At 40.9% G+C, this 16,262-nt stretch overlaps 1 protein-coding gene across 2 annotated transcripts in view; it reads left to right on the forward strand.

Moving 5' to 3' along the window:
- Positions 1-8,301: 8,301 nt before the first annotated feature.
- The window catches only part of LOC123994917 (kin of IRRE-like protein 3), a 292,125-nt gene continuing 284,164 nt past the window's right edge, over positions 8,302-16,262 (forward strand). For both annotated transcript variants that reach the window (XM_046298029.1, XM_046298038.1), the window contains exon 1: positions 8,302-8,814. In XM_046298029.1, coding sequence (XP_046153985.1) covers positions 8,769-8,814 — 46 coding nt within the window. In that variant the 5' untranslated portion in view covers positions 8,302-8,768. The remainder of the gene's footprint in view (positions 8,815-16,262) is intronic.

The following is a 16,262-nucleotide window of genomic DNA, read 5'->3' on the forward strand; positions in this document are numbered from 1 at the left end:
GACGAAGACTCTGGAACTGTCCAGAGAGGTCGGAAACCTGAGCGGCCAGGTTCTCCACGGCATGGCGAGCAGCAGACAATTCCTGCTCGTGTCTGCCGAGCATGGCTCCTTGGATCTCGACGGCAGTGTTACGAGCGTCTGTAGTCGCTGGGTCCATTCTTTGGTCGGATCCTTCTGTTATGCAGGTGAATGAGGACCCAAAAGCGACTTGGCGAAAACAGAGTCTTTAATCCAGTAAAGTAAATATACAATCATAAAGCACAATTCCACTCGTAATGACGAGAACAGACTGGAGACTCGATCATGAACTGCAGGTTGCCTCGGGAAGGCACTTGAACGTAGCAGACTCAGACACCTGCTCACCACGCAGCATCTGAGGGAAACACGACACGACAGGGCGATACACAGACACAGCACGGTGAACAATAGACAAGGATCCGACAGGGCAGAAACGGAAAACAAGGGGAGAGATAGGGACTCTAATCAGGGAAAAAGATAGGGAACAGGTGTGGGAAGACTAAATGATTGATTAGGGGAATAGGAACAGCTGGGAGCAGGAACGGAACGATAGAGAGAAGAGAGAGAGGAAGGGAGAGAGAAAAAGGGGAACGAACCTAAAAAGACCAGCAGGGGGAAAACGAACAGAGGGAAAAGCAAAATGACAAGACAATATAAGACAAAACATGACAAACACTGGAGTGATAAATGAGATGATCATGTACAGGTAGAGATACTGGTGCAAAAGAGCAGAAAATAAAATAAATATAAACAGTATGGGGATGAGGTAGGTAAATTGGGTGAGCTATTTACCGATAGACTATGTACAGCTGCAGCGATCGGTTAGCTGCTCAGATAGCAGATGTTTGAAGTTGGTGAGGGAAATAAAGGTTTCAAACTTCAGTGATTTTTGCAATTCGTTCCAGTCACAGGCAGGAGAGAACTGGAACGAAAGGCGGCCAAATGAGGTGTTGGCTTTAGGGATGATCAGTGAGATACACCTGCTGGAGCGTGTGCTACGGGTGGGTGTTGCCATCGTGACCAGAGAACTGAGATAAGGCGGAGCTTTACCTAGCATGGACTTGTAGATGACCTGGAGCCAGTGAGTCTGGTGACGAATATGTAGCGAGGGCCAGCCGACTAGAGCATACAGGTCGCAGTGGTGGGTGCTATAAGGTGCTTTAGTAACAAAAAGGATGGCACTGTGATAAACTGCATCCAGTTTGCTGAGTAGAGTATTGGAAGCTATTTTGTAGATGACATCGCCGAAGTCGAGGATCGGTAGGATAGTCAGTTTTACTAGGGTAAGTTTGGCGGCGTGAGTGAAAGAAGCTTTGTTGCAAAATAGAAAGCCGATTCTAGATTTGATTTTAGATTGGAGATGTTTGATATGAGTCTGGAAGGAGAGTTTACAGTCTAGCCAGACACCTAGGTACTTATAGATGTCCACATATTCTAGGTCGGAACCATCCAGGGTGGTGATGCTAGTCGGGCGTGCGGGTGCAGACAGCGAACGGTTGAAAAGCATGCATTTGGTTTTACTAGCATTTAAGAGCAGTTGGAGGTCACGGAAGGAGTGTTGTATGGCGTTGAAGCTTGTTTGGAGGTTAGATAGCACAGTGTCCAAGGAAGTCTGCGTAGAGGTGGATCAGGGGAATCGCCCGCAGCAAGAGCAACATCATTGATATATACAGAGAAAAGAGTCTGCCCGAGAATTGAACCCTGTGGCACCCCCATAGAGACTGCCAGAGGACCGGACAACATGCCCTCCGATTTGACACACTGAACTCTGTCTGCAAAGTAGTTGGTGACCCAGGCAAGGCAGTCATTAGATAAACCGAGGCTACTGAGTCTGCCGATAAGAATATGGTGATTGACCGAGTCGAAAGCTTTGGCCAGGTCGATGAAGACGGCTGCACAGTACTGTCTTTTATCGATGGCAGTTATGATATCGTTTAGTACCTTGAGCGTGGCTGAGGTGCACCCGTGACCGGCTCGGAAACCAGATTGCACAGCGGAGAAGGTGGGATTCGAGATGGTCAGTGACCTGTTTGTTGATTTGGCTTTCGAAGACCTTAGATAGGCAGGGCAGGAAGGATATAGGTCTGTAACAGCTTGGGTCCAGGGTGTCTCCCCCTTTGAAGAGGGGGATGACTGCGGCAGCTTTCCAATCCTTGGGGATCTCAGACGATATGAAAGAGAGGTTGAACAGAAATGCTTGTTGAAGTTTTCGATAATCATGGATTTATCGGTGGTGACCGTGTTACCTAGCCTCAGTGCAGTGGGATTGCAAGCAGAGGAAGAACTTTAAAAGTAAGTGATACATTGAATCGCTATTTGTGATTTTGAGACGCCTGAGCTGGTTGAAAAAGGATTTTGGTGTGGGGGGCACTGTCCTCAAATAATCACATGGTATGCATTCGCGGTAAATCCCTTTCGAAATCTGCCAATGTGGTTGGATTAACAAGAAGTGAAGCTTTTAAATGATGTATGACACTTGTATTTTCAAGTGTTTAATATTATGATTGTTGTATTTTGAATTTCGTGCTCTGCAATTTCACCGGATGTTGTCGTAGTTGTCCCGCTAGAAGGTCATGCACCAAAAACACTTTTTTGGTTACTACATGATTCCATTTGTGTTATGCATAGTGTTGATGTCTTCACTATTATTTTAAAAATAAAGAAAAAATATTTTAATGAGTAGGTGTTTACTAACTTTTGACTGGTATAGTATATATACAGTATCTTTTAAATATTTCACAGCATGTAATCAGTCCAATGCTTGGTTTAGTTTAGTTTATTAGAATCCCCATTAGCTGTTGCACATGCAGCAGTTACCCTTCCTGGGGTCCACATAAAACATAAAATTCATGACAGAGTACAGAACAGTTATAGTCAAGAACAATATAAGATACTATTACATTAAGATTAAAATAAAAAGTATAATATTGTCAAGGCACCAAGAGACAACAACAAAATATCTCACTTTTCATATGCATATGTATATACAGTTTTATATACAAGTTAAATGAGATCTTTAGAAAAACGAGAGGCGCTTTGAAACAACGCAACAATCCTGTTTCCATTGATCATCTTTGAGATGTTTCTACAACTTGATTGGAGTCCACCTGTGGTAAATGCAATTGATTGGACATGATTTGAAAAGGCGCACACCTGTCTATATAAGTTCCCACATTTGCCAGTGCATGTCAGAGCAAAAACCAAGTCATGACGTTGAAGGAGTTGTCCATAGAGCTCCGAGACAAGATTGTGTTGAGGCACATATCTGGGGAAGGGTACACAAAAATGTCTGCAGCATGGAAGGTCACCAAGAACTCAGTGGCCTCCAACATTCTTAAACAGAAGAAGTTTGCAGGTACCTAAAGGACTCTCAGACCATAAGAAACAAGATTCTGTTGTCTGATGAAAACAATATTAAACTCCTTGGTCTGATTGCCATTTGTGAAACCTGGCACCATCCCTAAGGTGAATCATGGTGGTGGCAGTATCATGCTGTGGGGATGTTTTTCAGTGGCAGGGACTGGGAGACTTGTCAGGATCGAGGAAAAGATGAACTGAACAAAGTACAGAGAGATCCTTGATGATAACCTGCTCTAGAGCACTCAGGACCTTAGACTGGGGCGAAGGATCACCTTCCAACAGGACCACAACCCTAAGTACACAGCCAAGACAACACAGTCGCGACCTTGGGACATGTCTCTGAATGTCCTTGAGTGCCCCAGCCAGAGCCTGGACTTGAACCCAATCTAACATCTCTGGAGAGACCTGAAAATAGCTGTGCAGTGACGCTCCCCATCCAACCTGACTTGAGAGGATGTGCAGAGAAAAATTGAAGATATTCCCCAAATACAGGTGGGCCAAGCTTGTAGTGTCATACCCAAAAAGACTCTAGGCTGTAATCACTGCCAAAGATGCTTCAGCAAAGTACTGAGTAAAGGGTATGAATACTTATGCATATGTGATATTTCCAGTTTTTTTTTCTTCGTCATTATGGGGTATTGTGTGTGGCTTGATGAGGAAAAAATATAATTGAATCAATTTTAGAATACACCTGTAACATAACAAAATGTGGAAAAAGTCAATGGGTCTGAACACCTTCCGAATATACAGTACCAGTCAGAAGTTTAGACACACCTACTCATTCAAGGGGTTTTCTTTATTCTTATTATTTTCTACATTGTAGAATAATAGTGAAGACATCAACACTATGAAACAACACATATGGAATCATATAGTAACCAAAGCGTTAAATAAAATATATTTTATAATTGAGATTTTTCAAAGTAGCCACCCTTTGCCTTCTCAATTGGGTTGAGGTTGGGTGATTGTGGAGACCAGGTCATCTGATGAAGCACTCCATCACTCTCCGTCAAATAGCCCTTACACAGCTTGGAGGTGTGTTGGGTCATTGTCCTGTTGAAAAACAAATGATAGCCCCACTAAGCACAAACCAGATGGGATGGTGTATTGCTGCAGAATGCTGTGGTAGCCATGCTGGTTAAACGTGCATTGCACCATCCCACCTCCTCCCCCATTCTTCACGGTGGGAAGCACACATGTTGAGATCATCCGTTCACCTACTCTGCATCTCACAAAGACACGGCTATTGGAACTAAAAATCTCAAATTTGGACTCATCAGACCAAAGGGCAGACTTCCACAATTTTAATGTCCATTGCTCGTCGTTCTTGCCCCAAGCAAGTCTCTTCTTATGATTGGTGTCCTTTAGTAGTGGTTTCTTTGCTGCAATTCAACCAATCTGACGTGCAGTTAATAACTCTAATGAACTTATCCTCTGCAGCAAAGGTAACTCTGGGTCTTCATTTCCTGTGGTGGTCCTCATAAAAGCCAGTTTTATCATAGCGCTTGATGGTTTTTGCGACTGCACTTGAATAAAGTTCTTAACATTTTCTGAATTGACTGACCTTTATGTCTTAAAGTAAAGATGGTCTGTTGCTTCTCTTTGTTTATTTGAGATATTATTTCCTTAATATGGACTTGTTTTTTTTACTAAATAGGGTTATCTTCTGCATACCACCCTTACCTTGTCACAAAACAAATAATTGGCTCAAATGCATTTAAGAAGGAAAGGAATTCCACAAATGAACTTTTAACAAGACACACCTGTTAATTGAAATGCATTCCAGGTGACTAATTCATGAAGCTGGTTGAGAGAATGCCAATACTGTGCAAAACAGGAAAAGGGCGGCTACTTTGAAGATTCTCAAATATAAAATATATTTTGGTTTGTTTAACACTTCTTTGGTTACTACATGATTCGATATGTTATATTTCATAGTTTTTATGTCTTCACTATTATTCTAAAATGCAGAAAATAGTACAAACAAATAAAAACCATTGAATGAGTAGGTGTGTCCAAACCTTTAACTGGTACTGTATGTATAGTACCGTTCAAAGTTTGGGGTCACTTAGAAATGTCCTTATTTTTAAAAGAAAAGCACATTTTTTTTTGTCCAAGAATAGATTGACCAGTTTAATTTTGATCCTGTAATCGAACTCACAAATGCTGATGCTCCACATACATGTCTAAAGGACAGTTTTATTGCTTCTTTAATCAGGACAACAGTTTTCAGCTGTGCTAATATAAATGCAAAAGGGTTTTCTAATGATCAATTAGACTTTTAAAATGATAAACTTGGATTAGCTAACACAAAGTGCGATTGGAACACAGGAGTGATGGTTGCTGATAATGGGCCTCTGTATTCCTATGTCGATATTCCATTGAAAATCTGCCGTTTCCAGCTACAATAGTCATTTACAACATTAACTATGTCTACACTGTATTTCTGATCAATTGGATGTTATTTTAATGGACAAAAAATGTGCTTTCCTTTCAAAAACAAGGACATTTCTAAGTGACACAAAACTTTTGACCGGTAGTGTATATACAGTATATATTTCATTTTTTACTCAACCTCCTTTTTAGTGTCCATATTAGGACAGTTTCAGCACGACTTGTTACAATCGCATGCTAACATTGAAGTCAAGTACACACGTTTGAAAAGCTCATTAGGGCCAGTTCAACAGATTTAAATTCAAGCGACTTTTCAGGATATGGACTTTGTCTCTATAATTCATTGTACACGTGTTCTTAAATAAGTATTTAACCACTATCATGCTAATGGTTAAATGATGTTGCATTCTTGCTTTAAACTGCCAACACCTATTTTAGATAGCTAGGACAACCCAAATTACAGTGGGGCAAGAAAATATTTAGTCAGCCACCAATTGTGCAAGTTCTCCCACTTAAAAAGATGAGAGAGGCCTGTAATTTTCATCATAGGTACACTTCAACTATGACAGACAAAATGAGAAAGGAAAATCCAGAAAAATCACATTGTAGAATCTCACAATCTCTGTTGGAGATGCAATAAGCACAAAGAAACCCTAGTGCATACAGTATGATGTGGTACTTTGATAAACTGACACCATTTTGGGATAATGTATGTGCTACCATTTCATTGCGTCTATGAATTTATATCCATCTCCATGATTACATCTGTTAAGAAATGTAAATATTAAACAAAAACCAAAATCATTTGACAGAATTTGGAAAACATATGGTGATCACATTAGAATGTTTTCTATAAGTGGGTGTTTTGTTTTTGTGGTGTGCTGTTTGTGAAGTCCTGTAGAAAAATAATTTTGAATAAAAAATACATGAAAATACAATCTACACAAGACCTTCTACAGGTTTTGCATGGCTTAAGTTTGACAAATAGTTCCAAACCTCTCTTTCAATAACAGCTAGTTTTTTTTTGTCAATTAAAAAATACATGTTTCTGTTTTTTGACCATTTTAATGGAAAACCATTACAGTAAGGTACTTAATTGTTACCCAGAAATGATTGCATACAAATATAAAACGGCTGCATTGGGTCTGTAGCCCTTTCCTGCAGTCAATGACCAAAAGCGCCCTCTTTGGCCTCATGGGTGGAATGTTATGAATATTTGTCATAATTTCATATTGTATAAAAAACGTTTTTTTTTTAATGGTGAAAATTCAATGTTTCTATGTCAAACAGTTTTGTTATATTTCAGTCTTCCTTGATGTTTATGTGTAATATTGGGATGCAAACTTAAAATGGAATACATTTCAACTCTATATCTGACATGGTACAGGTATCTTCTTTTTGTTAAGCCCATAACCATTTGTGAGGTGTATAATTTGGTTTCAAAGTAGATTTGTATAAGACTAGCAAGAAGTACTCTGTGTGACCCTTATTTAGCCCACTGCAGTACGTTGATATTGTGATGTTCGTGTGATGCTATTGTCCTTCAGTCATCTGAACATGTTTCTATTTACATTTGAAGGGTTATGCCATTACAGGTAGTTATGTTGGGTCAGAAATGGCCTTAAAAATATGACATGATACCGCTACAATGCTATGTCCAATTATTTATTTTTGCAGAGTAAAACTGTTAATACATGTCAGCGTTCTACTTGTTTAGATGTTTTCTCTCGTTGCGTGTGTGAAAACAAACAGCCCAAGTGATCAGGGAATAGCTTAGGGCTCCTCTCCTTTGATGTTTCAAAGCTAGCTTGTTAAAATGCAGGCACAACTAAAAGGTACTTATTTTTAGGTGAACACACATAGTGCATGTTGCTGACTCTCTCTCTCTCTCTCTCTCTCTCTCTCTCTCTCTCTCTCTCTCTCTCTCTCTCTCTCTCTCTCTCTCTCTCTCTCTCTCTCTCTGCATTCATATCAGTCTCTTAAGGAAGACACACTGTGTTCAACTGTACCTTGCAGGGCTTTGTGAAGCTAGCTAATGTGTTTCTGTATTCCGAGGGCATATACAATCAACAAAGAAGATGTTATTTTATGTTCTATCCTACAAATATATATTAGCCATTGTGAAGACTTGGGAACAGTCGATATGTTACTATTATTTTGTGCTTAAGATCCCTGACTGTATCTTTAATATATTGACTTGTCTTAACAAGTATACTATTATTGTAAATGTTATTGCTTAACAAAGACATAAATATCTCATAGAGGGATTTTTCGATGCCCTTTTTATATTATACAGTATAGCCACTATACCATTGCCTCATGATATTGTTTCTTCCTAGCCTGCTCATCCCCAGAGTTTTTCACTTCAGGAAAAGCGGCAATGGGGCTGAGCTAGACTGACTGGCAGGGAGGAAGGCTGGGAAGCAGGAAGAGAGAGGGAGGAGCAAAATATCTTAAGCACTCTCTCCACTTACTGTGTGTGTCTGCTCTACCCAGCGAGCAACAACGCCAATGTGTGAGAGAGAGAGAATGACAGAGGGGAGAGAGCATGGGAAACAGAATGGTAGAGCAAGACACTGATTCACCAAGAATTTAAAAGGCAAAAAGAGAGACACAGAGAGAGAGACACAGAGAGAGACACAGAGAGAGACACAGAGGGAGAGTGAAACTGTGCGTAAAGCTGGAATGAAGCTGTGACACAGGCAGCAGAGAAGACGAAGACTTGATCACTGGCAAACAGGAGACGATAGATAGAAAAAGAGAGGAGGAGAGAAGACGCACACACACTCTCACACTTTCACCCTGACTGAGAGAGCAGCAGCTGAAGGAGGGAGCTACAGCACCAGCATCTCACACACAGACATTCACGCAACTCCACACAGTCTCTGAATCAAGTAAACCTCTGCTGCTAACTTTGTCTCGGTGTCAGCAGCATCTCACAGACAGACGGCAGGCACACAGGAGCAGACTTCTCCCCCCGTTACGTCTCTTCAACGATGATGATCCCTTTGGTGGTCCTGCTCTCTTGGATGACTGCAGCTGGTAAGTGAAAAGTGCTATCTCTTTCTGTGTCTCTCTCTGTCATTCGCTCTATTTCCATCTTTCTCTCTTATTTGTCTCTATCTCCTTCCCTTCTGTGGCTCTGACTGATCTGTATAGAAGTGTTTTCTCTCTTCATCTCTCACTCTTTCCCCCTCTGTCTCTACGTTCTGTGCCTCTGACTGATCCGTATAGAAGTGTTTTCTCTCTTCTCTCTCCATCTCTCACTCTTTCCCCCTCTCTCTACGTTCTGTGGCTCTGACTGATCTGTATAGTGGGGGAAGCTGTGTAATTGATATTATGTCTGTGATGGTCTGCTTTACTGTCAGCAAGTTTGGCTGCAGTTTGATGTGCCTTTACTGTAGCTCCTTCACAGTAGCGCTGAGTGATACTTGAATTCTCTACTGTGGGACTGTGGTGTAATGTCAGAGAGCTATAAGTCGCTTCAATGATTGATAGTGATGTCAGTGGTTTTCTATCGATATTGATTATTTTCTGTCCTTTAAAACTGTGAAATGTCCCGACTTCATATATTGCTGCATCTCACATCTTGCAAGAAGGGATTTCTTCTCAGTTTGAATGAACAGGTGTGCTTGTGCTTGAGTTGAAATCATGCTTGAGGAGTTGAATTTGTACTTGTCTGCCATTACATTGATCTAAACATGCTCGCGTCGCTCATCAATGTGTCAGAGAAACACTTGGAGACAGCAAAAAGACAAAGCCTTTTTTTCTCCTTGAACACAGACTGGATGTTGGCTGTTGCACTCTGAGAGACACGGGAATGTCTGTACTTTGAATATGAAGTAACATTAGTTATCTCAAAAACTCTTGATGTTTCATGGATAGTTGTGTGACAGTAAGACATATTTTTAACATGGTCATTTTTGTTGTTTCTCAAATATTTAGAAAATCAATTATTGACTCTACAATGCTGTCACACAGGTGAATACAATACATTGTGTGTGTGTGTGTGTGTGTGTGTGTGTGTGTGTGTGTGTGTGTGTGTGTGTGTGTGTGTGTGTGTGTGTGTGTGTGTGTGTGTGTGTGTGTGTGTGTGTGTGTGTGTGTGTGTGTGTGTGTGTGTGTGTGTTTTACATACACATTATTTATTTTACAATAATTCCCAAGCTGTGGCTTGTGACAGTAAATGAGTGTTAGAAACAGCGGATTTTAAAATACGTCCCTCCATTTCGATACATTCCCCCTCCCCTGAAATATCTTTCTCTTCTCTATTCCTGATATACTCGCCAAGATTCGCCCAATTCCTCTGTTGCACCGTTGAACACCTATTCCACTTGCTCAGTCATACATCTCTGCTAGTCTAAATGGTAATTCCACAAATGTTATTGCTGGACCTAATGTTAAGGTTGGGAGTACAGAACCAGTCGTGTATGATTGAACAAATACTCTGCCTTTCGCCTTGGACATACAGAGTGTGCGGCACACCACTAATTTGATCTGACACTGGTAATAAAGCTTTTAATACTGCTGTCAGCAGCACTCTTTCAGGGATTGTGCATCAAACCTCAAGAGGGTGTCAGCTTTATTGCTTCGTTTTATGAGTATATGAGCGTGTGTGCCAGTGTCGGAAGCTAACAGAAGATTTTTTCCCCCCTTCTCCCCTCAGTAAATTGTAAGTTGGAGAGGTGGGGGGCATTTGCTATGGTTCCCAAATGGCTGCTTCACTCTCTAAGCTATGGTTTATTGCCCACTCGCTGTTGTGCAGACAGGGGGCTTTTGCAGCAGAACACAGCAATTTCCTCCTCCTCGCTCTCTGCACTCCGACTAAGTATTATAGAGTACAGGTGCTATGAATCAACAGTTAATATTGTACTTTAATTGGGGAATGTGCTCAGTGAAACCTTTATTGAACACTTCAAAACGAAAGACATCTGATACCTAACAAGAGGCCTGCCTATAGGTCAATATCTCTTCTCGTCTACAAGCATCTCTCCTCCGAACTGCAAGCTGTCAGAGCTTGGACAACTTTAAGCCCCTAATAACCAACATATATACTGTCAATTAGTCTGGCACTAACTGCTGGAACCTGCATCCCCATGTAAGGCTTCTAACCAGTAAGGCTGGTTATCACAGCCCACGTAAAGGGATCGTTAAATGCTCGCAGGTGAGCTCGAACCAACCCCCAATCTCTTTTCTCAGGCGTCTGGGGGATCAAGTGCTCTTCCTCGCCGTCGCTTCTCTCTTGTGATACACTGATTGAGCGGTGTAGTTTGCATCCCTTGTTGTCAACAGAATCGGAGTGGTTGTCGAACAGAGAGGAGGGAAGTGGATGGGGGGAGGGTGAAGCCTGCTATCTGACACCACTTTTGGAGATGGCAGTCTTCCTTCGACCTTCTTATCGCTGCCATAGGCTGGCAGTCGTCAATACTTCGGCAGTTCGACAGGGAGTTATTGTTCAGAGCGGAGCTGGCTTGTCTCTGCTTCGAGAGGGAGTTGTTGTTCAGAGGAGAGCTGGCTTGTCTCTGCTATGAGAGGGTGGGGTGGAGAGAGAAAAGGCAGAGTGAACACGGTACCTAAATGTTTTAGCCCAGGCTGTTACACAATATGTGAAGGAAAGTGTTGGAGCTGAGGCTATTGCCCAGTCCAGAACTATTGCCCACCCCTAGTACCTAATCCCTATCCCCTTGGCACTTCATGTAAATCTGATGTAAAAAAAAAAATGGATAGGTATTAGCAATATATATCTGCCCTCCAATACGCTAGGTGGAGTGTTTCTTATGCCTATCCAATCTTTTCAGAAATTAATTTAGGAGCTAGGGTAAGTGTTTCTGTGCAGGGCCTATGGAACTGAGCTAGACTCATTCTCTGGCTTAGAATAATGACTCTATCAGAAGAAATGTATTTCTTAATTAACACTGCAGATACAGAGAAAGTTACGATAAGATGAATAGAAAATATATAGGAAGCTAAAGACAGTGAAAACCAATGGATGGTGACTTCTATGAAATACAATGACGCTGAAAAGAATACAGATACTATACATTAAGGAAGTCTCGAGGCTCTGCTCGTCTTAGTTAGAATACCTCATGAAATCTGTTTTTACCTCATTTCTACCAGCATGTCACTTGTGCTGCTAGAGGGAAAAAGCTCTAGATCACCTCCATTTGGTAAATCTCTATCTTCCTGATTCCTGCTTACAAACTCAAACAGGTAGAATCAGTGAAGCAATCAATAGTGAATAGATGAAGCGGATGCTAAGCTACAGGACTGTTTCGCAAGCACAGACTGGAATATGTTCTGGGATTCATCCGATAGCATTGAGGAGTTTACCACATCAGTCACTGCTTCATTAATAAATACATTGACAACTTTGTCCCCACAGTGACAGCTCAGTTCCATAGGCCCTGCACAGTAACACTTACCCAATACAGATTTTTCTATTCTATTTATCCCATGTGTTTTTGTTTTTGTTGCACTGCTTTGCTTTGCTTTATCTTGGCCAGGTCGCAGTAAATGAGAACTTCTTCTCAACTGGCCTACCTGGTTAAATAAAGGTGAAATCATTTAAAAAAAATCCCAACCAAAAGCCATGGATTACAGGCAACATCCGCACTGAGATAAAGGCTAGAGCTGCAATTTTTAAGGAGCAGGACATTAATCCGGACGCTTTAGAAGAAATCCCGCTACCCCCTCTGACAAACTATCAAACAAGAAAAGCTCAATACAGGACTAAGATCAAATCCTACTACACCAGCTCTGACGCTCGTCAGATGTGACAGGATTTGCGAACTAGAAAATAAAACACTCTAGGAGCTCAGATGCAAAAATGTAATTACCAACGATTCGACAGCCAAGCTGTCTTCATCAGAGTTTGCGAACTATCACAGATAACAAACGGAAACCCAGCCGAGAGCTACCCAGTGACACGAGCCTACTTCATGAGCTAAATGACTTCCATGCTTACTTCAAGGCAAGCAACACTGAACCATGTGTGAGAGCCCCAGCTGTTCGAGAGCACACTCTCCGTAGCCGATGCGAGTAAGACCTTTAAACAGATTAACATTCACAAGGCCACAGGGCCAGCCGGATTACTAGGATGCGTACTCAGAGCAAATGCTGACCAGCTGGCAAGTGTCTTCAGTGATATTTTCAACCTCTCCCTGACCCAGTCTGTAATACGTACATGTTTCATGCAGACCACCATAGTCCCTGTACTCAAGGTAATCTGTCTAAATGACAACTGCCCCTTAGCACTCACATCTGTAGCAATGAAATGCTTTGAAAGGATGGTCATGGCTCACATCAACACCATCATCCCAGAAACCCTGGACCCACTCCAACTCGCATACTACCCAAACAGATCCACAGATGATGCGATCTCTATTGCACTCCACACTGCCCTTTCCTACCTGGACAAAAGGAACACCTACAAATGGAACACCTACGTCAGTCCCTGTACTGAACACCTACCTCTGCAACCTCCCTCTGCAACTGGATCCGGGCCGCCCCCAGGTGGTGAGGGTAGGATGTTGGAGCTAGGAACATAAGCATTTCACTACACCTACAATAACATATGCAACCAATAACATTTGATTTGCTTTAGATTTTTTTCTGCCACGCTGACCCTCAACACCGGGTACCCCGTTTATATAGTCAAGCTATCATTGCTCATTGTGTATTTATTCCTCATGTTACTATTTTTCTTCTATTATATATATGTGTGGTCCTTCTGTAGCTCAGTTGGTAGAGCATGGCGCTTGTAACGCCAGGGTAGTGGGTTCGATTCCCGGGACAACCCATACGTAGAATGTATGCACACATGACTGTAAGTCGCTTTGGATAAAAGCGTCTGCTAAATGGCATATATTATATATATATATATATATATATATATTTGATGCACATCTATTCAAGGATGTTCATTAGGCTCCAATTGATTTCACCTGTGAATGGCATAAGACAGGCTACTTGGTTCAGCCGTTGATCAGTTAGATTTCAACTTTTATTCACACACTCAAAAAGAGAGCCAGACGTTTGTTGAATAGGCAAGGTGTTATAACTATGCTTTCAACCATCTAAAAGCACATCCAAATTCATATGGAAAAATGATGTCTGATTTTTGGCTTAGTCAAGTAAATGTGTTGTCAGTACGCTTTCAACCTTTTAACAGCAGATCAAATGGGAATACAATGTCAGATATTTTTGTTATCTATACAAAAACTTAATGTGTTCTCACTGTGCTTGACCTGGATCGCAGTTGAGATTACATTGAAAGTACTGTACACACTGTAGTGCAAGTGATCAATGCTGTTCAAGATTCTGCACAGATTATTATTGCAATTGTGAAGATCTCCAGAGACCTGCGACCTTTGCATGCCATGTTGAACATGCACACTTTATATTTCCACAAGACAACATTTATAGTTACATTAACCTCAATATGTGGCCATGGATGTGTTACTCATTTTAAGGTTGAATAAATCCTGTTACATTGGTTTGTAAGATATCCTTAACTTTAGGCTATATACTGTATTACAAAAGTATTATTGAATTGTGTTTGGTTGACAACGCAACCAAATATCAACATTTTAAGGGCATGAGCTTTTTCAAACTTCAGTCTCTTGATTGTCCATGTACTCATGATTATTAATGATGTGGTTGTTTTAATTAGCTTGTTTTTGTTGTTGTTGCTGTACAGAGCATCGAGATGTCTTCATGCTTTAAAAGTTTAAAAAAGTCTTATTATTAATTGTTTTATTTGAGCCATTGACTTAATCCTATACCTTAACATTTATTTTTGGATTAGTTGGAGAAGTAATAATATAATATAATATATGCCATTTAGCAGACGCTTTTATCAGAAGTGAATCCAACATTTTTGACCGACCGGCTCGATCCTGTTTTATGTAGCATAATTTGAAATTGTGTTTTTACATTGGATAAAAGTAGATAATTATATATCATAAACTCACTTTTGAGAAAATGACCCTTGAATATTTTTTTTGGTACCTACTGGAGAGCTCTTCGTTGTCTACACCCATTCGGAATTGTTCACACCCTCTTAAGCTTTAGCCCCACCAATCTCTTTAAGGATTCACATGTGAGGCTGTGTACTAAACAACCAAAGGTTTTAGGACTAGTGGATGATTGAAAATTAACTCAATAATAAAATAATTACATTTACAATATTAAGCATAATTATTAAGCATAATTACATTTACAATATTAAGCATGCATTTTCTACACATAATTTAAAGACAGCTTGGGAATCAAATGTGTCAAACTTGGAGAACAAACAGATATAAGGTTCTATTGGAGATGTTCTCTCTTCAAACAGTGAAGAGGGCAATAAGAGGGCTGTGTCCCTTGGCGGTGGTATTGGTCTCCTAAATTAGGGAGCTGTACAGTCATACTAACAGCTGTTGTATCCTGTGCACTGCATAGTGACAGACTGGTGGCAGCAGTGGGCAAAGGACCCCAATTTGACCTAGATAGTCTGTATGTATTGCTATGGTTCCTTAAATATTATTTTTTTATGTAGTTCTGTCCTTGAGCTGTTCATGTCTATTAGCGTTTGTATTATGTCATGTTTCATGTTTTGTGTGAACCCCAGGAAGAGTAGCTGCTGCTTTTGCAAAAGCTAATGGGAATCTAAATAAAATACCAAAATATTAAATCCAGGGTCGTGTTCAGAGGGAAAAACTAAAGGGATCAGATTTTGGCTAGTCGCGCTGTCAATGGGATGTTGGTGAGAAAAGTCCTCCCTGTGTTCAGTAGAGAGAACATGTTTTGAACATGTTTTGATACAGAGTGAAACAGGCACACATACTATCTTTAACTTTTCCAGTAATAGACATTCATTTTGGTTTTCTGTTTGCTACGGAGTGCCCTACTGAACATAACCCAGGCCATGCGTTTCTGTGAAGGAGCATATACTGCTCAATGGGATATTATATAAGAGCTATTTACATTAGGCATACATGCAATGTCAGAGAGAGAGAGAGAGAGAGAGAGAGAGAGAGAGAGAGAGAGAGAGAGAGAGAGAGAGAGAGAGAGAGAGAGAGAGAGAGAGAGAGAGAGGTTAAACATAATGAGTTATATAGAGTTATACAGTATGTTATCTTTTGGAAGCCTAACGTTATCCCCTCAAACATGCAATAGCATCAGAATTACATTTACCTGCAATAACTCCTTTTCACAGGACGTCTCGCATATATTTGAAGCCTATTTATAGAACACAAGTGACTGTTGGTATTAGAGGTTAATTGTGTTGATTATACAGCCATTCTACACCCCTCCACCTCTCCTTATACATCTTCATATAAATCCTTCTATCTTGGAACTCCTTGCAGTGGCACTTGTTCCCTTTACGGTAGGGGCAGTGCTGAGCACTGAGCAGCATCTCTCTCTCAACCCCACACCACCCCCGCTAACGTTCTCCATACTCAACTCTCCTGTGATTCCGCCAGTCAACGATTACCACTGCTGAC

The sequence above is a fragment of the Oncorhynchus gorbuscha genome, linkage group LG02 (genome assembly GCF_021184085.1).
Source record: "Oncorhynchus gorbuscha isolate QuinsamMale2020 ecotype Even-year linkage group LG02, OgorEven_v1.0, whole genome shotgun sequence".
Classification (NCBI taxonomy): Eukaryota; Metazoa; Chordata; class Actinopteri; order Salmoniformes; family Salmonidae; genus Oncorhynchus; species Oncorhynchus gorbuscha.